Here is a 27,844-nt window from a genome sequence, read left to right as displayed (position 1 = left end):
AACACTTAAAATTGGCTGATTACTTTCACTTTTAACAGCGAGGACGTTTCATGAATGCTTAGTAGATCAGTTTTGTTAGAATCAGGAAGGCTGTTTAATTATTGTGTTGGAACTTTACCAATTTTTCGACAACTAAGCAGAACAATGGCGGTACCAGCGACTGATATCGCCTCACCTTCTGCTCACAAGAACCCGAAATTCGCAAATATTCCAGATGTAAAAATTGATTCCCATGGAAAATTTAAATATATTTTGATTAAGGTGCACGACCCAGACAAAGACAGAGAATTCAAACACATTGTACGAGGTACAAGTAAAGCCGCATATCACGGTAAGCATAAATTAGAAAAGATAGGAATGAAATTTATATCATGAAAAATCAACATAAAAAATTAATAGAAAATCTTTTCTCACATGATAATTAGCTCACGCGAACTGGAAGAACAACTGGTGTATTGTAGCAAAATATGATCAAACAGATTAAACAGTTCTCCTTTTTATCAATTTCCAGATTTGTTATAGGCAAATACACGATTCTTTGGTAACCATCTTTAAAAAAAAACCACTTAAACAGTGAAAATATTTATATTAATTTAAATTTTGTCTGATCACTCATACATTATCAATTGTACAATGTAGTCGTGTTTAAAATTATGAGGATAAAACCCTCTAGTGTTAAAGTGTATATCTGTTGAATGCAGTGCATGCTCAAATGTTTTAAACATGGATGGTTTGGCCATTGTTTGAGGATTTTTGGAACTACTCCCTCAACTCTGCATGCATCCTCCCAGATAGGACATCCCTTTGATTTGTTCACCAGTACAGTACCTTGATGTAGGTTTTATGATTGAAATTTTCAATTATCTACTACTATGCACTTGGCATTTAAATTTGTTTGAAGTTTTTGTTGCCATATAGCTTGAATGGTTTTGACAGGTCAATCAAGCAATGGCAAACAAACTAATTTTTATACTTCATGTAATAAAGATGCAGAGGTATAATGATTTTGACCTAACTGTCTGTCTGTCTATACCTCTGTCACAAATTGTTGTTTCCCAGATACATTTTTTTCACACATTGTTGAATAGTTACTTGTAGTTACTTGAAAAATCTTGGATAGGATTGATTTCTACAGAAATTGGTTTTGGGAGACCCTTTTTTTTGGGAGGGACTTAATATAAAATTTATGTCTAAGCATGTTGCCAGGATTAAAGCGGTTAAAGGGGACCATTTTTCATTATAGGATTAAACAGCTATTTTCAGTCGTTCATGCATGTATGAAAGGATCTCGGAGCTCCCAAACTCAATGAACGGCCATACTGGTTTCAGGTTGACTGGCATTCATGCATGTATGAACGATCTGGCAAAGTTCATGCAAGTATGATTTCTCTGGCAAAGACTTTCTTGGCCAATCAAAAACGGCTATAAACATGAAGAATCTTATGATTAGAATTAATTAGGGGTATTTACTAAATAATGCAAATGTTTGTGTATGGGGTAAAGGGTCTGTAAGTCTCGTTCTAGTTTCATTTCCTTACTGGAATTTCTGATATAGAACATATTGAAATCTGAAGACTGGTCTGTTTACTTCCAGGATCTTGAAGTGCTGTAGTACGATGCAAAATCTTCTATTTTACCCATTTTCTTAACACTTTTATCATGTGGAAATAGATATTTGTCATTTTTATTGGTATTTTTACACGAAAATATGTTTTGCTTTTATATACTGAACCCACGCTCTGAAAATGACAAATCTCTATGCATTTGAATGATAGACTAGGACCCATTCTTGTGAAACCATGGAGTTACATACACATGGGAGTACTGATTCATTTGTTTATCTGTTTCTTTTTTTAATTGTAAGTTTTTGTAAGAATCAGGCAAAATTGGAAAAATCAGAAACATTCATGTCAGAAACCAACCGATCTGACAATATAATTGCACTCAAGGATAATTTCTCTGTTTGAAAAGATCATTATTTTATCTCTGCATCTCTGGATTTGCTCAGAAATTTTTCGATAGAATGTTAGAAAAATGGGGTTTTTGAGAGTTATCAGCCCTTGATATATTCATTTTCAGTGCACATCAATGAAATTATAACTCAAGTTACGAAAATGATATGGAAAATTTTGCCTTATTTCCTGAATTCTGAGGGCAAAAATAGTAATATTAGACTTGCAAAATGGTGTTTTTTTCATACGATTTTTCACTGCCTGATACGTAGACTGACACTTAAGTACACCTTCCAAACTTTAGCTCAGTTTGAAATATTGCCATTTTAGCTTTCATTTCCTGAATTTTTGTTGAAATTTAATAGTTAGAAAAAAGTGAGGTAAGTTTCTCCATAAAATATATGGTACCTTGTTTTTTTCCTTGTCCCTATTTTTCCCCATTGACTGGTACCGTATGGTATTATATTGAGAATTGTTTGATTTTAATCAACTACACAAAATAATCATGATAATAAATACATGCACAGTAAAATATATTGAAAGCAAACCCCACTCAGACTGAAGAATGTATTTTGTTTAGGCAGCTGTTTGGTTTATACAGGTTTAAAACTGATATTAAAAGATTTTGGAAATGAGTCACTATTTTCTCGACTGTGACTCCACCAAAGAAAGAACTGAGATAAAATTGCATCATTTCAATACTTTTTAATTTATTTCCTGAATATTACTGAAGTGTTAGTAAACTTAATGACTTAATGATTAAGAATAATTTAAGGAGGTAGACCTAGGGTAAGGGACATAACTCTTACAAATCATTGGAATGTTTGTATTCAGCATTTGACGTCAATCTTATGTAAGCATCAAAGTAACTTGGACTGATTTCATTCTGTTTCATATGAAAGATTGATAGGCTTTGGTGAAATTGAATATGATTCAAACATATCACTGATTTCAAGAGTTATTTCCCTTACTAGGTCTACCTCCTTAATATATTTTGTATGAAAGCAAAAGAAGTAAACTATAGACATACATTTGTACATGTATTTTGAACTGGTGTTTCCACTGGGTTGGGTGGAGATTGTGACTCCACTCAAATCATCTCCACGCACTGTGGAGAGTGGAGAAATCAAAAATTCATGTCGACAGTAGTGTAGTTATTGTTACATATTATTTTTCACAGGTTCAGTCAAATAACTTGATTTGTGGTAATCTTTTTTAACATCTTTTTTTTAGAGTTCAGGTAAATAATTTTTGATATATAGGGGTTTCATTATTTTTTTGCAATGCAGGTACCCTTGGCTTTCTAGGAGGTGCTTTTCATCATTTTGTTAAATAAAATGTATGAAATTTAAAAATTTTGGAAGAACCTTTCAGTAGATTAGAAGGGTAAAAGTACCTGGTACCACCTCTTAATGAAAGGCCTGGATGTAGATTTTTATGCTTACATTTTAAATGCAAGGAAAAAATTTTGTAGCAAGTGGCCTGCAATATGAATTTTACTAAATTCTCTTAGAGTAGTAGTCTTGAGCAAGTGAGTGTACAGGGCAAAGGGCAAAGGGCAAAGGCTTGCAAATGTAGATTGGACATATTAATGGTATTTATCCATTTAACAATTCTTTCTGTTCCCTAAGAATCTAAGGTTCTGGAACAAAAGTTCATTGGTTAATTGTCTAGTAGCACATGTAATAAACTGTAGATAAGGAATGTTGCTATAGTCTTGGGACTTAACTATTGATTTTTGTAGTGGCAGGGGACTTATGGCTACAAGTAGTAATTTTGTTAGGTCATGGTTATAAATATTTGTTTCCTCTATGATGGGTTTTGGTTCAGATGTACTAACATATACAATAAAACCTGGCTAAACTGAACCCCTTTTGAATTTTAAAATTGGTTTGGTTTAGATAGGTGTTTGGTTTAGACAGATGTTTGGTTTACAAAGGTTCAGAATACATTTTAACATATACTAAAGGACTTTGAAAATGTCTGGTTTTGACAGGTTTTCAAATTATTCAGGTTTCAGTTAAGAAAGATTTCAGTGTTATTTCTTTGACCCATATACAAGTAGTGCTATGTGTGTCATAACTGTTTTATTTTCGTATTAAGTCACCCAAACAAAGTTTAGGGACTTATTGTTTTTGCACTGTTTCTTCTTCTATTATGCAAGAGTTTTTACTAGCCCCGGGCTTCGGGCTAGTGGCTATAGACGAGCACTGTTAGGTGTCAAAAGCTTTCGTTTACTTTTTTGTTACCTTTCCAGCAGAAAATATCACAGAAAGATGTTAGTGTGAAATCTATCGTAAGTTTTGACGTCACAATACATTCTTGCATTGCTCAGTTAGATCTTTCAATAAATTTTACACTTACAGCTGACGGCAGAAACATTTGTACACTAAAGTCTTATTGTTTTTACCTTACTAACCCACCCATTGAGAAAGTGCAGAGTAGGGTGCGGATAATGTTAGGATATAATTCTTTGATCTTCCCTGATTTTCATTTTTTGAATTGCTTATACTGTGCATCTTGCATCCATCTGTTCAGTTTTGATAAACTAATAGCAAGATTCTACTATTTTACAGAGAGAAAAATTGTTTCCTATAATTATGTAATAATTAATGCGACTTCCTCAGGGAAAATATATATAAAAGATCTTAGGTAGCACTTATATTGTAAGTGACGTAAGCTGTATAGTTTCTTTGAAGTCATAAAATTATAATGGTTTGCAACAATTAGCTCGGCTCCTTACACTGAGTGAGACAATCCATCATCTTTAGTCATGAAATTCAATAAAATAAATAAATAATGTCAAGGTCATGTGATGAAGGTCAAAGGTAGAAGTGAAGGGATGGACATGGGAACGCTAAATGAAAAGTAGTGCATTAATTTTTTTTTTAGATTCCCCTTTCAGCTAGACTTTAAAATGATACTGACGTGTCATAAATTCAGTGAGTAACATCTTAGGTGTGAGAAGCAGGGACTACTCACCCTTCCAGAGCATCTTAGTTTATCCATGTTTGTAGTAGGGCTAAGTGCTGCTTGTTTTTCTCTGTGCACTTTTTAAGTAGTAATCTTTGTAAGAATCATGTTAATTCTGTAATATATAATACACCCCCCCAAAAAAAGGCTTCACATTTTTATTTCTGTTATTAAGTTGCTTTAAAGGTCTATATGATGAAATGTATAATCATTCATTCCAATCTGTCTGCTAATAGGAGATAATCCACATTGAAAATCCAACAGGTTCTATAGTATTTTAGTGCAATTTACATAGTTATCTCCCTTAATTTTGAATTCTACAGTACATTTTTTATAATTTTTATCTACTAAGAACACGGGTTATATGAAAAGCCACATGCTAATTTCTGTATATTATAACATTTGAACAAAGTATCAAAAATAAAATATGTTGGCTTTCCAACGATAAATCACATTTTGCATGACTCTTATCTGGAGTGCTGCATCAATTCTTTTGTGTTATACAGTTTGTTTTTTTTGGTGTTTCTTGTGTTGTTTTTTTTTCAAAGTTGTTTCTCTCAGTTAAACTTGTCATAGTACTACTTCTTCTGGTTATTTGTTTGTCATGTTCCAGTGCCTATAAGATATTTATCTCTAAGGACTCCTCAACCATATTTTATGAACTTGCAAAAAAATTACCATTGGTTTTTGTGGAGCATAAAACACAGGTAGTCCATGATTTTGATGTATTTCCCATTTTGAATTTTAAGTTATGGTTTTTCTTCTCTAAAAAAGGGACAATCTGATATGGAATGCAGGGGTATATGTTATCACCAGATCAACTGTCTTTGGATTTTTAAAATTGTACATACAAGATAAAAAAAATTCTAGTTGTACCAGTACATGTCTATAGAAATTTGAAGCTATTTATTTCAAAGGAGAAGATTGAGTCTAGATGTTGGGTTTTTCTGACTTCCATTTGACTGGTTATTGAATACCATTTTGGGCCTTGCACAGGGATTATTTTTACTTCATTACCTTCTACTTAACATAACATTATGGGACTAATTATACCCATGTTAACAAAAGTTTGGTTTGATGTTAGTGGGAGGTCTTCTATGTAGAATGTACATGTATTAACACCTCAATACATGTATAAAAGAAACAACACTCTTGATTTGTCACAATTACATAACTTATTGTTTACATTGAAGATTTCTATGAAACTTGAACTGAGGTGATAACTATCTTTTCACAGTTTTACCAGAACCAGTATTTATGACATAACAGAATTTATTTGCATTAGTACTTCTACAAACCCAATATTGCACAAATAAACATTATTAGGAGCCTTCTTCATTCCTCAATCATTGACTTAATTGTGTTTTAAGAAGAGACAAGATATGGCGATGAATCTGTTCTTTCTACCTATGATACATCAAAGTTTTTTATTCTCAGTATCAAATGTTCATGTAGTTGTAACTCAGAAAATAATTGATCACACCATATGGTTTTATGATTTTGTTATCCTAGATTTTGTATCATAATTCTTTCTATGACAATATTCTATCTAGGAGTAACAACTACAGAGGACTATGGTTACAATGCCCAGCTTATAAGGTGAGGGGTACAAATACAAATGTATATGGTATATGGATTTTTAAATTTATGGTCTGAGTCTGTCACTTTCCTGTTTGGCATTTGCAGATTGAAATTAATTCTTGAGAAGATGGAATTACACATGTAATGACTAACTAAGTGTAGCCTTATTTCATTAGTAGCAAAGGCCCATTTACTCAATCAAAGTTTGTTATCAATTTTCTTTCTAAGTTTTTGATTAAACTTAGGTGAAGGAAAACTTTGTGAAAGATGCCTTTTCATGATCGAAGATTAGAAATGGCAACCTGGTCTTTGTTTTTATTTACATTCTGAAAAATTGATTGGTCAAATTCCATCAAAGTCCTTCAAAGTCAATTAAAAAATAGGATGAGAGTTCTATTCCATTGAAGTTTGTCAAAGTTTTTGTACAAGTTCACTTAGTGAAAAAACTTCGTCACCCAAAAAAAAAAAACTTTGTCAAAGATTTTGATGAAAAACTTTGAAAGTGTAAAGGGGCTGTAATTTGTAGACCAAGAGAAATAAGAAATTTATCTTAGCTGCAGTTAATTTGAATAAAACAATAGCTTAAGAATAGAACATACTGAGTAGGAACAAGAAAAAATATTGCATTCAATATCCTGTGTAAGAGGAATATTTACAATTTTAACACCTCAGCAGAACTGTGTGTTAAACCTCACCGCTCATTTGAACATTAGTTAAGTAGTGTTCAACAAAGATATTTCACAGATTACTTCCATAATTTATGAGAGAGAGAGAGAGAAAGAGACCGAGAGAGAGGATGTGGTTTTAGGTCTGCAGAGGAAACAGAAATATTTGTGATAAAGAATTATGCAGTAATTACATCTACTGTCTCATTACTGTGAAGATTCTTTTTTTTCCCACTCATAGTACTACTTCTTCTGGTTATTTGTTTGTCATGTTCCAGTGCCTATAAGATATTTATCTCTAAGGAATCATTTGAACATTAGTTAAGTAGTGTTCAACAAAGATATTTCACAGATTACTTCCATAATTTATGAGAGAGAGAGAAAGAGACAGAGAGGATGTGGTTTTAGGTCTGCAGAGGAAATAGAAATATTTGTAAGTGGATGTTGCTGAAGGGTTTTATAAAAGCTGGCATTTGATTGGTTTATCATCTGCTACTTTAGCAATTTTGGTGCCCACACTACATTTGTTCATGTATATCCAGATATTTATAAATGGTGCAAGGTTCCATGCTATTATATGCTAATTATGCCCAAATTTCTACCAAGTTAAAAAAAATTTCCAACAAATTAGGAGTCCTTGAACCCCCCCTCCTGAATCTGCCACTGCTCTATATACCAAAATTTGGGTTTTACTATAATTTAGTTTGGTCTGCTAATTTAAAGGCTTTTGAAAGCCCTGATACCCTATATTTCCTTGTCCTGTTAATTTGCAGCAATGATTTCTATGTACAGTTTTTCCATAAACATATTATTTCTATGTTCAGTACATGTCGGGAGTATTTTGCTTTGAGTGTCACCTATAGTTTAGAATTTGGAAACCTTGTGGAATTCCTTCACATTGCCAAGTAAATAGAGTAATGTCCAAATTCTTGCCCAAATCTTTGTGATAAAGAATTATGCAGTAATTACATCTACTGTCTCATTACTGTGAAGATTCTTTTTTTTCCCCACTCTTCTGATCAATAAATGATGAATTAGAGAATTCTTTTCCCCATCGTCATTAGTTATGCATCAATACAATGAAGAGAGGCATCTTCCCATAGCAACCTCAACAGAGATGAGTTCCTCATTATTCAAACATCTGTGCCAAAACTTATTTACAATATATAGTAAAAGTAATGATTTCTGACAGTTTTCCTGGTTATTTATGAATGAAGCCTGAGGTCAAGGTCGTTGCTTCAAAGTGCAGTGACCCCCCTTTTTGTCTAAGTAAGTGCACTGAGTTTTGATAACAGACACCCTTCATGTTGAAGATAACAAAAACATCTATAACAAATCCAACTGTTTTTTATGCATATTTTCTTCATTTTTGTCAGATATTTCAACTGTTCCATGGTGAAAACAACATTCAAGGGTCAGTTAAGGTCAAAGATATTTTATAGTGCTTTTTGAATTTGTTTTACTTGAGCATGAAATTAAATTTTTAAAGAGATATGATTATTTTGTAATACAACATTTGTACAAATGTCTAATTTCATTGGATTACATAGTAAATTTCAGGGCATCAATTCCAATTATTTTACATTAATTTTGAAGATTTTTAATTACTTTGTTTACAAATATTTTTGACAGTTGCATTAGAATGGGAATTTTAATTTTAATTATCAACAACCTTGATTTGATGGTCACAAATAGCCATTTATTTTAAACTCTATTTGCAGCAGTCAAATCCACACTACATGCATATGTATATAACTCTGAAGACAAAAAAAAAAACATAATCCAGATATAAAGACTAGACACTTAGGAAAATAGACACACACACATCAAAGAACATGATAAAACCAAAATAGCCCACACATAGGAACATGAGCAACCTGAAATCTACTAAAAACTGACATTTGCACCCTTGGGGATAAGTGTCATAATTTTTTAAATACAACAGTTATTTTCTTCTTCTGAAAAAAAAAATTGAATATAGAAAAATGAATGTCAACCTTTAGTACAGTAAGCACTTGGGTTGACAGCTTATTACAAACAAGTGTTGTTGACAAAATAAAGGACATCAACAGTTTTCATATTTAGTATACAAGTACAATTGTAGCTATTTCACTGAGTTTTCAACATGTTGATTGAGCAAAGCTTTGCTATGATATCAAACAGTTTTCCTATTTGATATTCACAGACATTTTCAAAATTAAAAACATGACATGTTAACTGTGATCTTTCATATTCAGTGTAAGAACTTTATTGAGTTTTCAATGTGTTGTTAACAAAACAAAGTTTTACGATGAGTTCAACAGTTTTCCCTATTAGGTCACCACTTGATTTCAATTTTGATTTATTTTTGGTTTGTATTGGAGGAATTAAGTTAGCAATTCAGGCCACCCAACTGAGATTTTTTAATTTGGTTATATTGAGTCGGGCCTTGACTGTTGTGTTACATGTATGTAACTAAGGTTTCTCTTGTTTTCTCATGAAAAATGTGTCTAAGTCTGACATAACAGTCATCTCCCACCTAAAAATTGAAAACCAATTTGTATCAACTAGTTAGGCTCAGCAAATAATTTTGTTCCCACCACTCTTATGTGAAATCCTGTATCTGGTATCAAAGATGTTATATTATGGTTATACAGTTATATTTGTTCAAGATTCTAAGTGGGAAAGTAAGGGATGAAGAAATTCCCAAAAATCATTTTTATTTCCTTATCACGGTACAGGTTCAATTTTACACGTTTGTAGAATATTTCTGTTTTTTTGATAGCATATACCTTGTTTTATTTAAAGAATTTTTTAAAGAAACATTTGATACTATTTTAAGCCATTGTTATCGTTTAAATATTTTTGGATTGATGTTAGGTATACATGGAAACAGTATCTAAACAGTGATGAAGAGAAATTATGATACAATCTTTTGTAGAATGAAAACACCACATTGGCTACAAAAACAGGACCAATATCTCTGACCCACTTTTGGTCTGGTCATACTACAGACTTTTATCATTTGTCTCTGCTTATCTGCTAGGCATGCAGCATATAGATGATATAGTGATGACTGGTTGGTTCAGAGTCAGAATAGTGTGTCGTAGTTTGTTGACAGACCTTCCTGTGAGCTGTTGCTTCTGTGTATTAGCACATTATAGTTTAGTATTTAGTAGGGTCTGTTCAGTAGGTCAGTGGTTCTCATTCAGAAATGTATGAAATTCCTGCCGTTTGACGTTATACTACAAACAATTAATCCAGCTTCTTTGTGAGTCTGAGTATTGTGAGTAAAATTTAAGGAAAGTCTAACTGGTGATCATAATATACTCCATAATTCTTAGTTTTAAACTGAAATAAGGCAATTACTTCTGGATGGTAAATACATGTACAATATATACATACTCAAACTTTACACATATTTGACGATCTACGGCATTGTGGTGAAGTTTTAGAATATTTGATTTAGCTATTCTTTTATTGTTTTACAGAAATCAAACAGGTGACAAAGGCGTATAGCACCCTGCCGTGGTGCACCCTCTGTTTTCGGGGGAAAAATATGGTTAAAATGAAGCATGATGTTGTGGGCCTTCCCATTCTTCAATATAAATTTCTCCCGACAAATTAACTCTTTGGTTGTGGAGTGAAATAAAAACGGGTGGAAACTGTACATAACAGATCATTGTTGCTGTACCATGATTTTAAATTCAAAATTAGGTCACAATGCAAAAAACAATGAAAATTCTCTTGGACCTTGAATTTTAAGTGAAGTGGGTGTGAATTGTACCAATATCTATAGCCTGTGCTGTGACTCTAACTTTAAAAAGTGTGTACAAACAGTTCCAACTTTCGTACTGGTAATCTGATATTCTATAGGCAATTAATTTGTGATGTTAAAATTTAGATCATCTCAAAGATTGTGATGGAGACACTAGATGGAGACACTAATAACATGCACATATTCTTTCTTTATTTTATTGTTAATGTGGTAATTATAATGTACATTTAAATTAATATAAAATCTCTTAAGATTCAAAAATATTCATCTGAATTACAAAAGTGACTGCTAAATAATAAATAGTTAAGGATTTTTTTTTTTCATATTTTTATATGACTTCAAAAAATTTGTGATCATTTGATGGTATGGTGCTGTTGTTTTCCAAGTCCTTGTCATCTGTAGTCCTTTGGTCGTCATGTAATAATTTAAATGTTAGTTTTCTGTATCAGATTAGAATACTACGACAAGGTTTAAAGTTTTGGTGGTTTTGTCTTCAACCCTTTTGGAATACCGATAAGCATTTGATAAAATATAACTTGATAACTCCAATTAAAGCATATGGATGTCTATGATATTGTTGTACAACATTCCTTACTATGGTGACCAGACTAAGATTGATTTTTAGGTATAAGACTTGAAACATTCATGAATTAGTGACCAAAAAAGGACTAGAAACAAGTTTTCAGTTGATGTCTGTTGGTAAATGGATGTCTTGGAAATTGTACCATAAAGTGCCATATATCCGTAGACTTTTGTGGTTATTACTGAAACCATTTGGAATTAAGTGCCATAAAGGGGCCACTTTGATACTTGTAAAATTTTTAGCCTGTTTCAAATGTTTAAACACAATCAAAATTCAAAGCAAGTTTGATTGGTGAGTCTATTTCCCCCAACTAATCTTGGTTAGTCTTTAAAGATCGTATCAAGCTGCACCCAGTGAAGCATTTATTGAGACTGAAAGTGACCTTAGCTTCAGCCTAATCAGAAACTCTTGATTTATTTTTAGACTTAAAGAGAGGGATATTTAGTGTTTTACAAGTCATGTTTTAGCTTCACCCCATTTTGCCAAAGTTTCACCATATTTAACCTCTGTTTTACCCCCATTCTGCCTCTGATTGCCTTGCTAACACTATTTCCACATTACCTCCTGAGGTAATATTTACAATATTTGCCTCACCTCTTTCCTACATACCTTACCTATCAATGTAAATAGTTTGTACATAACAAATAGGATGGTAATAGAATTGAATGGATTCCACCTGTAAATAATTGAGTCGATTAGGAAGACAGGTGAAATAAGGCATCCGCAAAAGTACAAGGGAGTTAAGATAATATAAGTGGTGTAAACATGATTCTTTCTGAAAGAAAGTAGCGGAAATTTTGAAAGGGGGTTTCAAGAGGAGTTCTTGAGAAATTGGGTTTCCCAGGCCATTATTTGCTTATTTTTGCCAAAATTACGAATTCTTCCAACATAAAAGAAGAATTCTTACCCCAGTTATCTTTTATTTGCTCCTTCACCCATGCCCTGTCTTAGTGATTTTGAGGAGAAAAGTATTGAAAATAGGGGTGGCATACATTTTATGTACTAGCATGATTCGGTTCAAACCTTGTCAGATGAAAAAAGAGTTATTAACCCTACTGCATTACAACTTAGCATGTTGTTGTGCAGTTGTCTTTTTTCATCCTTAATTCAGTGTAGCAGTAAACCATTGAGGCCTTTTTATACCCTTACTCATCACGTGGGTGGTATGTTTGAATCACTTTTCTGTCCGTCTGAATTTCGTTATAATTATCTTGGGTCTAAATGCACGGATTGAATTGAAATTTTATGCGTGGCTTCATATAGATGGGGCATACATTGTAAGTGATTCTTGGTGCTGTCCAATATCAACTTCCTTTTTCATAAGACCTTGCTATTTATTGTTATTATGGAATGAAAAAGAAAATTTTTTGTCACAAAAAAATTGGCTCCAATTTAAAGGATGAATTTCAAATTGGTGTGTGGCTTAATATAGAGAGGAGATTTGCTGTTAGCCATTTTCAGTGCTGTTCAATATAAACTTCCTGTTTTGTGAACTGTATGGAATGAAATTTTTGTCACAAAAAGCTCTGCTCCTAATAAATGGATTGAAATTCAGATTTGGCATTTGGCTCCATATAGATGGGCATACATATATATTATGGACTTTTAATGAAATCAATATATTATGTGGACTTGTTGAGATTTTATGGACTGAGGAGGAAGTCTGAGGTCAATATAATATAACAGGTCCATATACATGTATAACATATTGACTGAGTGAAAGTCCTTAATTTATTTATTACATATGTAGATAATGTATTTTCTTTTTGTCTGCTTTGTCTGTGGCTCCGCCATGATTGGCTGAGAGTTATTACGGAAGGGAACGGTTTATATCCATATCTTTATACTGTCAATATACATATAAATAGAAACATAGCGTCAATATTTTTAAAAATAGAAACAAGAATATGTACGTGGAATATCCTTTGCATCATGTAATCATAATAACCAATGAATAAAGAAGATTGTTCACCGCAAATAATATATTGCAGTATCATCTTCCTGTATAAGTTGGGTATGCCTAGCAAGACAAGCATGCTACTTCATGTATTGTTAAGATCTTAGTCTCATCTTTACACAAGAATCTGACCTTTTAACTTAAGTACATGAGAGTCTCTTCTTTAAGCACTTTAGTACACAAAAGTTTCATCTTTACAAACTTAAGTACACAAGAGTCTCATCTTTACAAACTTAAGTACATGAGAGTCTCTTCTTTAAGCACTTTAGTACACAAAAGTTTCATCTTTACAAACTTAAGTACACAAGAGTCTCATCTTTACAAACTTAAGTACATAAGAGTCTCATCTTTAAAAACTTAAGTACACAAGAGTTTCATCTTTACAAACTTAAGTACACAAGGGTCTCATCTATAAGAATTTAAGTACAGAAGAGTCTCATCTTAAAGAATTTGAGTACACACTTGTGACAAGAGTTTCATCTTTATAACTTGAGTACACAAGTTTCATTTTTTAGAACTGATGTACACAAGATTCTTATCTTTTTAAACTCAAGTACACAAGAGTCTCATCTCCAAGAATTTGAATATACAACGTGTGACAAGTTTCATCTCTAGGACTTGAGTATACCTGTATATCAGATACAAACTTATAAAGATAGATTGATTTTTATGGTGTTAGTGTTGAAAATGACAATAGATTCTAAATTAGTTTATGGTTATAGTTGTTCATTCATTCTTTTAATCAATAAGCCTTATTAAGAAGGAGAACTATAGTTTATTCCACTTCCCCCCTTTTATTATACAAACTTTGAGGTATTTGCAAAATATAGCAACCTTTGCTATATTTGAACACCAGGTTTCCTGCTATGTGCCTTATAAGAGACCTTAATGCTCATTTAGATCCTCTGTCTTGCTCAAAAAGTATCCCCCTTATTATTTAATCTAGTTATAATATTTGAATGTGAGTTACGGTCCCTTTGGATGACCTGTGTAGGCCTACTAGTCCTTATTTTAAAAATAAAAATGACATGAAACATTGATTTTCACAAATCATTCCCCAAATAAATTTTTTTCTTGCTCCTCCAAGATTTTCTCTTTACGCCCCCTTAACCTGAAAACTTGGCTCTACCCCTAGACTATAATGGTTAGTTCATTATTTAATCACTCAATCTGTAGGAGAAATATGTGTTAAAGATAATCCAATGAAGATTAAACACAAATTACCAATAAAAGCAGGTGTTTTGGAAGCATGCTCGCTCAATGCACTTGATAAATTTTCTAGGCATGATTTAAGCTCAGTGCAAAGAAATTAATTTCGAATCTCATTCATACTCTTATTGAATTAGTTTCCTGATCGATCAGATGCGTGTTCAAAAATTTACCTAACAGTCAAGATAAAGCAAATTTTTAAGATACACAGCATATGCCAAAGTGCCAGGGTGTCTTATCTTTCTATTTCCTGTACAGAAGACAAAAAATATGCAATTGTTAATAGAATTTGGTGTTCAGACAAAAAAATCATCTTCATATCTCTTCCAATTATAAGACGGGGGATCTCATAATATATTACATCACAGACAATTTGGAAGGAATGTGTCAAAAATGTTTTTTGTCATTTGTGATAACTTTTGAAGGCATAAGTGTGTATTTGTAGTATACTTTGTTTTATCTTGTTCTCTTTAAATTGAACAAGTGGCAATAAAGGGTAAAGTTGGCTTCCCTGTTGACCTATGACCTAAGATCATGTGACATTAGAAATGTATGACTGCCAAATTATTTGTGTAGTTAACTTGAATTAGGTTTTGTTCAGGAATTTGTCCAGAGAGTAAATTAATTTCCTTTTTCAATCTTGTCTACTTGTATGGAGGTCCTTATCAAAGTTAATTTGCAAACACTACCTTTCCATACCTGTTCAGACTCCCACAAAATTAATGAAAAATTTAGAATCTCCCTTTTTTAGTTAAAATTACAGTATTTTCTCTGAAGATAATTGATTTTTTGTATAAAAATTTGCTTCTAAATGAAAAAAAAACATGAGACAGTGCCAATGGGGAAACATCTCCAACATAAGACAGTACCGATGGGGAGAATCTCCTACATGTGACAGTGCCAATGGGGGAGAATCTCCTGCATGAGACAGTGTCAATGGGGGAGAATCTCCAACATGAGACAGTACCAATGGAGAGAATCTCCTACATGACACAGTCCCAGTGGGGGAGAATCTCCAAAATGAGACAGTACCAATGGGGAGAATCTCCTATGTGAGACAGTCCCAGTGGGAGAGAATCTCTTACCTGAGACAGTGCCAGTGGGGGAGAATTTCCTACGTGAGACAATGTCAATGGGGGAGAATCTCCTATCTGAGACGGTGTAAGTGGGGGAGAATCTCCTGCATGAGACAGTGCCAATGGAGGAGAAACTCCTACAAGAACTGTTCTTAAGGTAAACAGGTATGCTTCACTACTGTGAAAGTACTATTGTCTGTGGGGTACCGTGTTTGTGGTTTTCGTGGATAGGTCAAACCACGAAATTTGGTTCCCAACAAATAATAGATTCTCATTGATGTGTACACTGAAAACTTCAAAATCACAAATTCAAGAATCCACGAATTTGTGTTTCTTCACTTCACCCATGAAAATTGGTATCCACAAATTAAAGTACTTTCATAGTATTATGATATGTATTAAACTGGAAAATGAATTTGAAAGACTGAATACCAAATGCCAAAGAAGACCAAGATTTGAAGTGCATAGAACTTGTTTTGTACCAGTCAAATCTCAAAGCCTCCTTAGCATGAATAGTAATATTTTGATCCAATTGATAGTCTTAAGGTATTTTGATGAACTTTAAAAGGAAGTTTGGGTATCATATGTAGATGTGTATGAAGGAATATAATTACTGCTGGAGGACTTGAAAGGGAGATAATCCAAATCAGGGGTTTTACATGTTGAAACTTTGTAAGAACAACTCCTCTTAAACCACTCAAGGTGTTTTTATTAAATTTTATAAGAAGGTTGGGTGTCATATGCAGATGTGCATGAAGAAATATAATTACTTTAAGATGATTCCAAAGGGAGATAATCCAATGAAAGGGTTTTACATGTTTAAAAAACCTCATATGAGCAACTCCCCCTAAACTGCTCAAGGGATTTTGATGAAATATCATCGGAAGGTTGGGTATCATTTGTAGATGTGCATGAAGGAATACAATTATTGTCAGAGTTAATCAAACAAATGTTTTACATTTAAACCCTTTGAAGAAAGGGTTATTTAATTTCTAGTTTCAAATAAATTTAAAATTAAAGTCCAAGATGAAATAACAGAATTTATTTTACTTGTGTGTTATCTAATTTATAACACAGGGAACATTCAATAATTCACTGTTATGAAAATACTAAAGCCATCTATTTTGATGTTTTGAAAATTACACAGCTAAATATCTTTGATTTTTTTTATCAAATGTTTATGTTTTATTACTTCAGTTTTTGTATTTTTGAACAAGGATAAAATTGTAAAATTTACTGGAATAAAATCTCCATAATCCAAAGTAATTGGTGATGAAAACATATTTGATATAAAGTATTATTTTGTTTCCACACCTATACATTATGTAAGAAATTTATGTCTTTTCTCAGAACTGGATTATTAATGTAATTTCCATATCCACAAATGGGGGGGGGTTGATATCTCATTCTTTTAAAAATTGCTAGTGCATTTCATGCATTTGGTGGCAAAACATTTACCAATTATACTTCAAACCCCCGCTGTCCAAAACCTCTGGATCCACACATGCATTTATGTACTCATGTGTATTAATTAATTTCCCTGCATTGCTACACAGAAATTTTAGTGAACTTCTGCAGTTTTACTGATAATAATCTTTACAAGCATAATGTACATGATTACAAATTCCTCATAAATTTCCTCCTGATTGTTAATAATTGTCACTATTTTAAGGGTACATGTAATGTATGATAGTGCTGATTTTGTGTGGGTGTACATTTCATTGTCTGTCTTAATATGTAGATATTAAAGGCAGCTTCTCATGAACATTTCAGTGGATTTGTACAAATTAGGGACATATGAAGAGGGACAACGGAGTCAATTAAAGAGATAGACCTACGGTAAGGGACACAACTCTTACAAATCAGTGATGTGTTTGTATCTTATTCAGTTTCACTATAGCGTATCAAGCTTTCATTTGAATTGGAATAAAAAAAATTGAAGTTTCTTTGATGCTAACATGAGATTAATGTAAAATGCTTAATACAAACGTTCCAATGATTTGTGAGAATTTTGTCCCATACCTTAGGTCTACTTCAGTCGGAGGTTAATCAGTTGTATACAAAGAACTGAAAAAATTACTCAATTTAACAAACTTTCATCTTGGGAATTATGAAATTATTTACAGCTTTAGATTCTCTCAAGGTTTGCCATGGAATTATATAGTTCTAAGAATTGTATGCTAATGTATCAATTTTTAAAATCATTTTCCAATAATTAATCTGAATAAATAATCAATAACAAAAAAGTCTAGTTCAAAAAGATGTTATTCATTGCACAAAGCCTCTAATTACTCTCTCATGACTTATATTGTCATTAATTTTGAGGATTGCAGACAATTAAGAGTTTGATTGACCTTAAACTTATATGTATGATTTAATAGTTCTTCTAAAAGTCTACAAAATGCTACCTGACAATACCATTGTAATTGGAAATTCACTTGAAAAGACCAGTTTGTGACCTCTATACATGTATATGCTTGTTTTTTGACTGTTGTACTAGGTATTATGGTAAACTTATTTCTGGTACAGGCCTCTAGGTTTATTTTTGGTTGGATTTTGATTTTTTATAAAATTGAATTTCAAATTTTGTGCTATAGTGTGTCCAAATCAGTCATTGTATCTTTGGATTTGGATTTCAGTCAGACAAGTCAGAAATCTATTTCTTAAGTGTTGGTTTTTGTAACAATCAGGCAAAATGGAAATTATTAGAAACATGCATATCAAAACCCCATTGATCTGACCATAAATTTTCTCTCAAGGATGCTTTCTCTGTTTGAATAGACCATTATTTGATCTCTGCATATCTGGATTTGCTTAGATATTTTTTCATTAGAATGTTAGAAAAACTTTTGTTTTTGACAGAGAAATCTACCCTTGAAATGTTGATTATCAGTGCATTTCAATGAAATTATAACTCAATTAGCCACAATGGAAAGTCTTGTCTTTTTTCTTTGATTCTGATGGTGCAAATATAAAAATTAAACTTTCAAAATGGTGGGTTTTTTATTCCATGTTTCACCCATTGTCTGATTCTTACAGAGGCTGACACTTAGAAACTGGGAACAATTGTGCGACCTTTTATACCATTTGCTCTTGTCCTGCCTTGTTCGACAAATTTTGAAGTTCTTATGTGTTCCAGTGGTGGATCCAGATGGAGGTACAGAAGTTGGCACCCCTCCTTTTTATTGAAAAGTCTGTCCTTTTCATGTTTAAAATTTACAAAAAAATGGCAAATAATGTCCACTCTCTTTTTATGAGGAACTCCGGCTGGCACCCCTCCTTTTCAAAATGTCTGGATCTGCCCCAGTGTTCCATAATCTAGCAATGAAACTGTAAAGTGTAAACAGCTTGTGACTGTCACTAGTGATAAAGAACCTCATCATTAAATTAGTTTATATAATAAGATGGTACTACACTATGTATGTCATGCACAGTATCTACATGAATTCAACTTGACGTATTGTCATTTTAGCTATGGATTTAATTATTGTTATGAAAGCACTGACAAGATGTACCAAGTAGATCTAACTTTTCTAAGTAAAATGGTTCAGATTTCCTTCCAAGAATGAAAGGACTTGGCCTATTTTAAATTAAAAGACACTTAAATGTCCTCTGAGGAAAAGTTAAAAGACCTTGCATGGCTTCTGTAATATGTATCTTTATGAAGTCTCCAGTATTAATCTATAAATGCATGCATTGTACCAAGAAAAAAATCAAATTCAGTAATGTGAGTTTTTATTGTGGCAATGATATTGGAATTACGCTTTTTCACAATAATAAAAAAATCAAAATAATACTGAATATTCACTTTATAAAATAATAGAGATCTAGAAAGTCTAAATATCAGAAATATTTCACAACATCAAGACAGTTCTAAGACCTGACTTTTTTGAGTATTTATGGACTAAGTGCTATGTGAATTTATCTTAAGAAGTAATACAATTAACATTCCTGTGACAAGGTGCAGGAAGGACTAGGTATCTGTAGGTTCATCTGTTATAGGTACATGTACTTTTTGGCTTAACTCCGCTCAGTCTGGTTATCAGAACTTGATGTAATTTTGTTGTATGGTTTGAAACAATGCATGATTAATAAACTAACACTGATAATATGATTTTTGGCTATGCCTATGATGGATAGAGTGCATTTTTAGTTTTGGGTGCACTGCCATGTTGCTATGGGCGAAGTCTCATTTGGTGTGAGACTTTCTTCTGGGAAAGTTAATTACATTTCTGCACAGTCAATAATTTCCAAATTATTTTGGAATAGATAAACATCAGCATATTAAAAGACAAAGCAGTGTCTTCACACTTGCACAATTGCTTACTTCTGTATTGACAAATTATCACTTCTCTCAGAATATCATTTAGCCATTCATACCAGTAGTTCTGGTCTTACATTCTACATATTTGACCAGTTTTACAAGAGTATTGGAACTTGCCTGAGATGGTGAACTTACGGATTGAGTGTGGCAATCTTGTTCGTTTTGTATTCATTGTTGAACATATGTCCTCCAAAATTTCTTGTCCTTACAACATGTCTGTTGTTAATGTATATATGTTACAGACAGACAAGGGAATTTGAAATAAGTTTCTAACAATTAGAACCATAACATTTTGTATCATTGGCAGTGATTGGTTAACACTCATAAACGAAATAGATCAAAAGTACTATGTTAGCAAGCTCCATGTGGACTGTACAGGGCAAAAGATCTCTGTTAGCTAACTCCATTTGGACTGTACAGAACAATAGGTCTCTGTTAGCTAGCTCCATCTGGACTGTACAAAGCTATAGGTTTTTGTTAGCTAGTTCCATGTGGACTGTACAGAGTGGTAGGGCTCTGTTAGCTATCTCTATGTGGACTGTACAGATCAATAGGTCTCTGTTAGCTAGCTCTATGTGGACTGTACTTTAATGAGCTACGTCATGGCACATTTTGACTTTGTCAATGCAGAATTCACAGTGATTTTATAATTGTAGTTAATCAGATGCTCTTGTTGTGCAATGCATGAAAAAGTTGTGGATTTCAGTTAATCAAATTATCTAAGAGAGAGTAATCAAGGGAACCAAGGTTATAGCGGTAATCAAAAGTATGTATTCTAGGGACAAAGACCAGACATGGAAAACAGACAAACACAACAAAGAACATAAAGTAACTAAAATCATACATACAAAATAACAAAAGTAAATGAGCAACTCGGACTCCACTAAAAACTAGGAGCATGGACCAGGTGCACCGGTAGGGTAAGCGTCCTCTGCTTAAGATTAATTCCTTATTTTGTAAGCATTGGTAAAAAACTGAATTTTACACCCATTTGCTGTACCTCGTGCCTCCATTCCCATAATATACCTTCATTCACCTTTCATATTTCTTCCATTTCTCACAGTGCACCATTATTCACCTGATGTCAACCTCCCCCTTTCAATCCTCATGATATATACCTTTATGCTGTCTGAAGCACTTTTAGTTCTAATAACCATGACCTTCCCATAAGCTAAATACTGTAAACTTGGAAATTTTCATGCCATCATTTTTCACTGTTTCTATCATTTATCTACTCTTGTGCAGTTTTAGATTCGTGAGCTTACACAACATTACAGTATAATTTAAAAAAAAAAAAATATTTAAGAGAATTTTATTTTCGTGTTCAGCAGATCTCACTGCAAAAATACCGAAAATAAAATTGCCGCAAAAATTTCATGGTTTACAGAATTACATAAAGATTTATCAATATATATAGATGTATACAAATCAAAATAATTATGCTGTCCAAATGATTTGAAAGGGAGGAAATCACAACTTCAGTGTTTTTCATGTTGAACATTAGATCTGGCTCGAAAAAAGGGATTTTTGAGGCACGATAAACAAATATGATGTTTTATATTGCAGCTGACATATATGATGAAGTGACTCCAGAAATTGAATCGTCAGGCTTAGACTGTCAATGTATGGGAGGTGGAAGAATAGAACATGACTCCAATAAAAAGAAGCTGTCTGTTTATGGCTACTCTCAGGTAAGGCCAAGAAAATAATATGTATGTTTAAGGTTTCTTTGGATGAAAAAATAGGGTAGGTTGGTAGGTAGGTATGTAAAATTATTTTTCTTTTTACATTTGTTATTATAGATACTTGACTTTAACATGATAGTTAAGCAGTATTCCATGAAAATACAAATAAAATGTGCTTGGATAAGGTAGGATAACTAGATAATTTTTTTCTTTGGCCTTATGCAAATGTAGTTGTATTTTGTTGTTGCTGAGTTCAAGTTGAGCTAGGGTCATCACGAATCATCTTACATTGTCTTTTGACCTGTGTTGCCAAGGGTGAAAGCAGGTCAACTCTTTCTGTCCGTCTGCAATGTTTAAGGGGTACCTACATTGTGAAATCTGTAACTAAAAAGTATTCATCCAATAATATGGAAACTTTGCAGTGCTTACATACATATTGTAGGTGTGCACTTCGTATCATGGAGAGATTCGATAAATTTATTCCTTTTTTTAACATATTGAAATGGCCATTTTTTCTTGAAGAAAATATTGTTGTAAAACAAATTTCTGAAGAAAATTGAGTGATTTCACTGATGAAGTGTTGTTGTTTTACCCATTTAAGTACATTTTTGAGTAAAAAATATTTACCTGTATGCAGTTAAGAGGAGTAATTCAGGCTCTCTAGAGCATCTAGTTATGGATTTCATTCCTCTCTCAGAACTATAATAAATAGATCAAAACTTCAACTGAGGTAATCTTATTTATGACTTAACCTACTAAATTTTCATTGGATTAAAAGTATATGGCAGCTCTTAGTACTTGAAAGGTCAGGTATGTCAAAAAATGTAATACATGTAATAAAAGAAACTTAAGTTAAAGCCTATCAGTGTCTTCATTGTGTTGTTGTATGCTTCTTGTAGGAGTTGTTTCCCTTAAAATTTTCATTTTGTCAAGTTTCCTAATAGTTTGAATATACAAGCTGTCTTTGAACACTCAAATATTTCCAGAGTTTCTAGCTGAGTACTTTGAAAGTAAATATCCTTCAACCTTTTTAACCAAATTCAGTGAACTAATACATCTTTCAAAAATCTAGATTCTTATTGATTTCATAGGTCAAAGTTTCGAAGGTCAAGGTCACAGAGTTACATTTTATAAGGCAAGGATGCTACATTTCTGGTAGCCCTGCTTTCTATTAAGATATGGTCACTTTTCACAATAAAAATAAAGCATTCTTTTTTACTTGCTAAGATCAGCTATTGTCCTTATTCCGGTTTTTAGTGCAATTGTGTAACATCACCTGGTTTTGTTTCACTCAATATAAATTCAGTTTTGCTGGAAGTAATCTTACAGTTAGTTTTTTCATCCACATGTACCTTGTAAATACAAATTCATTTGATAAGATAGGAGCCAATTTATAATTTATCTATTGATGCTTGAATGTATAGGATTAGATTAATCTTGGTAAGATAAAAATGTCCCCTTTTTTTTTGCTCTTGCCAGTGTCATAGGTTTGTTGGCATGCATTTGGGTATTATTTACTAGGGCCTCGGGAAGAATAATTGTAAACTAACAGTGTTACCCTCTTGAAATAAAGTATTATTATTATTATTATTATTATATCAGAGGTAAAGTTTGGAGGGAATTTAAGTCTGCCTTCTGACGGTCCCTCTGTCTTGTAAATCCCAGTTATTACTGGATTTTGATGCCACTTGGTACATACTTATTCCTGAATATTGAACCCTTTTGATTTTCAAGATAATAGTTCAAAGGTTGTGGTCAAAAGGAACAATTTGGACCCAATGAAGAATTGTCTTGTTAATCCATTTTTGAATTGTTAGTGTGTATATGTAGTTTATAAACATGTACAGTACATAAAGAGAGATAACTCAAATCTAATTGGGAATCCCAATTGTTTCTTGCATTAGGCCAAATAAAATTAATTAGTAGATTCATATCCCCTCCTGCCCCAAACAGATTGGCAACAATTAAAAAAAATTGGGGCGGGAATTTCATATCAGGATTTTTTCTGTGTCAGTTTCTAGTATTGAGATACTATAACACACAAATCTTTCATTTCTTGGTGACTAAAATGATGTTTCTTCTCTGAAACTGATGTGGCAATGAATTAAGAACATATCTTTACTTCAGATAGAAATAAAAACTAAAATCCTCCCACCTGCCTCATATTTTTTGTGAAGGTTGGATGAGAATCTTCCATTAGAGTTTACTTAGTTTTATTGTTTTTTGTTAAATTTACTGGACTTTTATATCAATGTGAGACATCAATTATACTCTAAATAAGGTTCATTAGTTAAAGGATTTTTTTTGCTGTTAATATATATTTATGCAAGGAAAAAAGGTTGTAGCAAAGGATAAAATCAAATTAAACTGATATTGAAAAAAACTTCCTATGCCTTACTTTTACCTGTGTCAACAATAATGACAGCAGGTTTAATAATTACTCCAGTCCATCCGTCTGTTCCTCTGTGTGTCCGTCACAATAATGGATACTCACTTTGTGTAATCTGTAGCTTAAAAAACTGTTTAAGATATTACTATACAGTTAGGTCAATTCTGAAAATTTGGTCTCATGGAGTAGGTGGAAAAAGGATAAAAATAATAACACCCTTTTCAATTCATTTTATCACAATTATCCAAAAGTTCATGCGAAATAAGGTACTGTGAAAATCAGCCAGCTGATGCTGAGGACTGAACCTAATATGGCAGGGGACTGAAACGTTCCTGATATCATTCTTCATTTAAATTACACCTGTTTACCATTACATATATTACATCTGTCTTTGTATAAACTACATTTAAACAATACCGGTATATCCATCAAATTTCAACTTTTAATTCTAAGTTTTACAAAATCTGATTGGGTCAACTTGATGTGCAAAACAGTGTGCCTAAATGTAACTGTATAGTGCACCCTAAACAATATTTTCAATCTTTTTACAGTGATTATATACATATTGAAGATGTGAACCTTTTAGCTCACCTTGTTGTTTGTCATCCACCATCAACTTTTCTTTAAAAATCTTCTCCTCTGAAACCACTCAGTGGATTATTACTGGACTTAGTCACCAGCATTCTTTGGGTATCTAGTTTAAAAATGTAATCGATTATGTAGATCAAATGTCAAACATGGCAGCTATTGCTGTTTTTAGACCAAAGGGGTCAAGTCACCAATTTCAACACAGATATCAAAAACTATGGGAGATATTGGAAAATAAAGTTGATCCTCTATCTTTAGCTTGAAGAGCTCTGCAAAAGTATGTGTTTGGTCAAAGATTTCTTGCTCTTTGTAAGAGTTATTGCCCTTGAAAGATGGAAAATGACAGATTTTACAGTTTTCAGCCAATATCTTGAAAACTATGAAAGATTGGAAAAAACTGATGAAATGATCCTTCTGATAAGGCCTACAAAAGTCTCCATTTTGGTCAAATTTGTCAGAAGACTTCTTGTTAGAGTTCTTGCTCTAAAGAGGCGAAAAATGTTGGGTTTTTTTTTTGCAATTTTCGGCCAATATCTTGAAGACTATAAGAAACAGAAAAAACTTTCACTGATGACATAATCCTTCTGATATGTCCTACAAAAGTCTTCATGGGTCGAAGTTATAGGACAACTCCTTGTAAGAGTTATTCCCCCTTGAAAGATGGAAATTGAACCAGAGGAGTGATTCAGGCTCCAGGGAGCCTCTTGTTTTTTTTAGTTCTGGTTGTTTGACCTGTACTGTTTAATTGGGTATATTTTCCAGTAGGCAACTTGAGTTGGATCTTAAAATGGAGACATTATTATCATTGATCAACTCAATGACAGATCTTAGTGATTTTTGTCCTCAAGCACTACAATGCAGGACCTTAGAAATGATTGCTGTAGTAAATCTTTTAGACAATTTTAAAAAAAAATCATTGACCACCTTGTTTTGTGAGAGTTATCTCCCTTGGAAATCAGATTTTTTTTTTTTGGTCTCTTGAAATCTTTTCACTTCTTCATTTTTCAACAGACTTGGGTAAAATTGATAGGAAAGAAATGTTGCTAAAATGAATCTCTCAGACAAGTTAAAAGGTCTGCCAATATTATTTTAATGGTGTGTATGCCCATTTTTATCAAAATGCTGGTAGGGGACATTGGACACTGCTCTTTTTAGCTGGCACAGTCAAAGGAAGAAAATCAATTCAAGTGAAGATGGGCATTGTTTCTATTTTGCCTATTAAATCATTGATGTTTACTTTGATTCCCTAGTTTCTAACAATAAATGTCTAAAATGATTGAAGAGAATTTAACCTTTTTTGAACCTTGTCCTACTTGACAAGTTGATGAAAGTTTGATATCTAGCTTGTCCTTAGGTAAATGCATGTTGAAAAATGAAAAAAAAAAGGTTATTCTTGGGGCAAGTATAATTTAACTTTTGCTTGTCCTAATGGTAGTTTCACTTTTCCCAGGCAAAAGGACAACCTTTAACGTCATACCCTGGATTGTGTTTTGTTTTGGCAGGTATTAAGTTTATACTGGCTCACTATGCTTTAAAACTTATTTTAAAGGCCTGGTTTTAGCATTTGTCTAGTTTATACAGGGTTTAGACAGGTTTCACTGTACATTCTTTGTACTATTCCTACATTGTAAGCATAAACATGTATTTTCTAGTCAACCATCTCGTTGGTCTCATGGTAGAGTGCTTGTGTAAGGTTGGGAAGGTCATGGGTTCAACCCCCAGCTGAGTAGCACCCAAGATTTTAAAAATTGGTAGTAACTGTTTCTCCACCAAGTGTACTATATTCATGGGAATTAAGTAATGACTGGTTGTCTTGAAGTCAGAGTGAGGTGGTATGCCTACTTGTGGGCTGTAGCACATCAAAGATCCAGTTTAGCTTGTTGGACTAGTACAAAGCAGGTTCTGTTCGATTGGTCAACTTGTTCTCTTCATGAAATACATGAAATACCTGCCGTATGACATTAAACATAAACAATCTATCAATCAATACTTTCTAAACTATATTGTACTTTGTAGGCATATGGCCAGGCAGACCACAGGATAACAGGTGCCTTATTAGACAAGAAATATAAATATCAGAACATTACCATAAGTAATGATGGCTATTGAAGCTCCATAGGACATTCATTTTTTGTGCTATAGATGTTAAAATAATGTGAATTTAAATTATATGTATATTAATAAAAGTTACTGTGTTTTTGTCATTTTGAAATTTCATAGTCAATGCAGTGCTAAATATTCAGATATTGGTAGTTATATTACTGTTTATGCACTAAGATGTCTAGCATTTATGTTGGATATCCAGACAGTACCAATAAATAGGATGCATACCTGTTAACCTTTTGAGCTGCTCAAAGAGGGAGATTTTCCTCTTTTCTTCTTTTCTAAGAGGGAGATTTAGCATGATGACATTTTCTTTAGAATAAAGGATGATTTTGCTACAAATACACAAGTATAAAGATAAGACAAAGATATACAATCTATGGTAGTCTTATTAATCTATATGGATTTCTAATAAAAATTTTCTCCTATTGCATTATCAGAAAGTACAGTTACTTTTTATTTAAAAAAAAACAGGGACATTAATACACGTGACTTATATGTGTCTGATTAAAGGAATAATAGAATTAAGATGAATAATTACTTTGGTCTTAATTAATTGGGTCCCTTATATATGTGCACAAAGTAGTGTAAGTTACCAGTAAAACATTGCATTGATTTTCTAGATAAAAACATCCAAATAATAATTCATTTCTGGATAATTTTCTTAATTTTGGTAAATAAATGATGAAAATTGGTTGCAGTATGTGGCTTCATCATAATTTTTCTTTTAAAAGTAACTTGAAGCAATGGAAAATGTTACTGTTAATTGAAATAAGTTCTATTCCTTTTAGTTTATATATATATATATATATATATAAAAGAGGAACAGATATGGTGAACGCAATAAATGCACCATCATATAAACTAAGTAAGTACATAGATCACCAAACCATTTACAACAAGTGTAACTACATCTTTAAGTAAGCTCTGAAAGGCCCCAACAACAAAAGTAATAAATCCACAGTAACAGAACGATGACACTTCAAAACAAACCATAACGCC

At 32.6% G+C, this 27,844-nt stretch overlaps 1 protein-coding gene across 1 annotated transcript; it reads left to right on the top strand.

Annotated features, from left to right (window-relative positions):
- Positions 1–7: 7 nt before the first annotated feature.
- LOC148612849 (14 kDa phosphohistidine phosphatase-like) lies at positions 8–26,943 on the top strand. The gene is made up of 3 exons (XM_088594683.1): positions 8–331; positions 21,644–21,768; positions 26,756–26,943. Exons 1-3 carry the CDS (start codon positions 55–57, stop codon positions 26,846–26,848), a joined length of 495 nt encoding a protein of 164 aa, XP_088450809.1. The 5' UTR covers positions 8–54; the 3' UTR covers positions 26,849–26,943.
- Positions 26,944–27,844: the final 901 nt, after the last annotated feature.

Source organism: Perna viridis, chromosome 7, assembly GCF_037379345.1.
Source record: "Perna viridis isolate PV_CMFRI_1.1 ecotype Kerala chromosome 7, ASM3737934v1, whole genome shotgun sequence".
In the NCBI taxonomy this organism is placed as follows: Eukaryota; Metazoa; Mollusca; class Bivalvia; order Mytilida; family Mytilidae; genus Perna; species Perna viridis.
This window is presented reverse-complemented; position numbering and strand designations above follow the sequence as displayed.

What these genes read in the sequence shown, in the direction of transcription:
- LOC148612849 (XM_088594683.1), top strand. Translation starts at nt 55, where the DNA reads ATGCTTAGTAGATCAGTTTTGTTAGAATCAGGAAGGCTGTTTAATTAT. An exon ending in AAGTAAAGCCGCATATCACG is followed by an intron (nt 332 to 21,643) that starts GTAAGCATAAAT and finishes TTTATATTGCAG; the next exon opens with CTGACATATATGATGAAGTG. An exon ending in CTGTTTATGGCTACTCTCAG is followed by an intron (nt 21,769 to 26,755) that starts GTAAGGCCAAGA and finishes TGTACTTTGTAG; the next exon opens with GCATATGGCCAGGCAGACCA.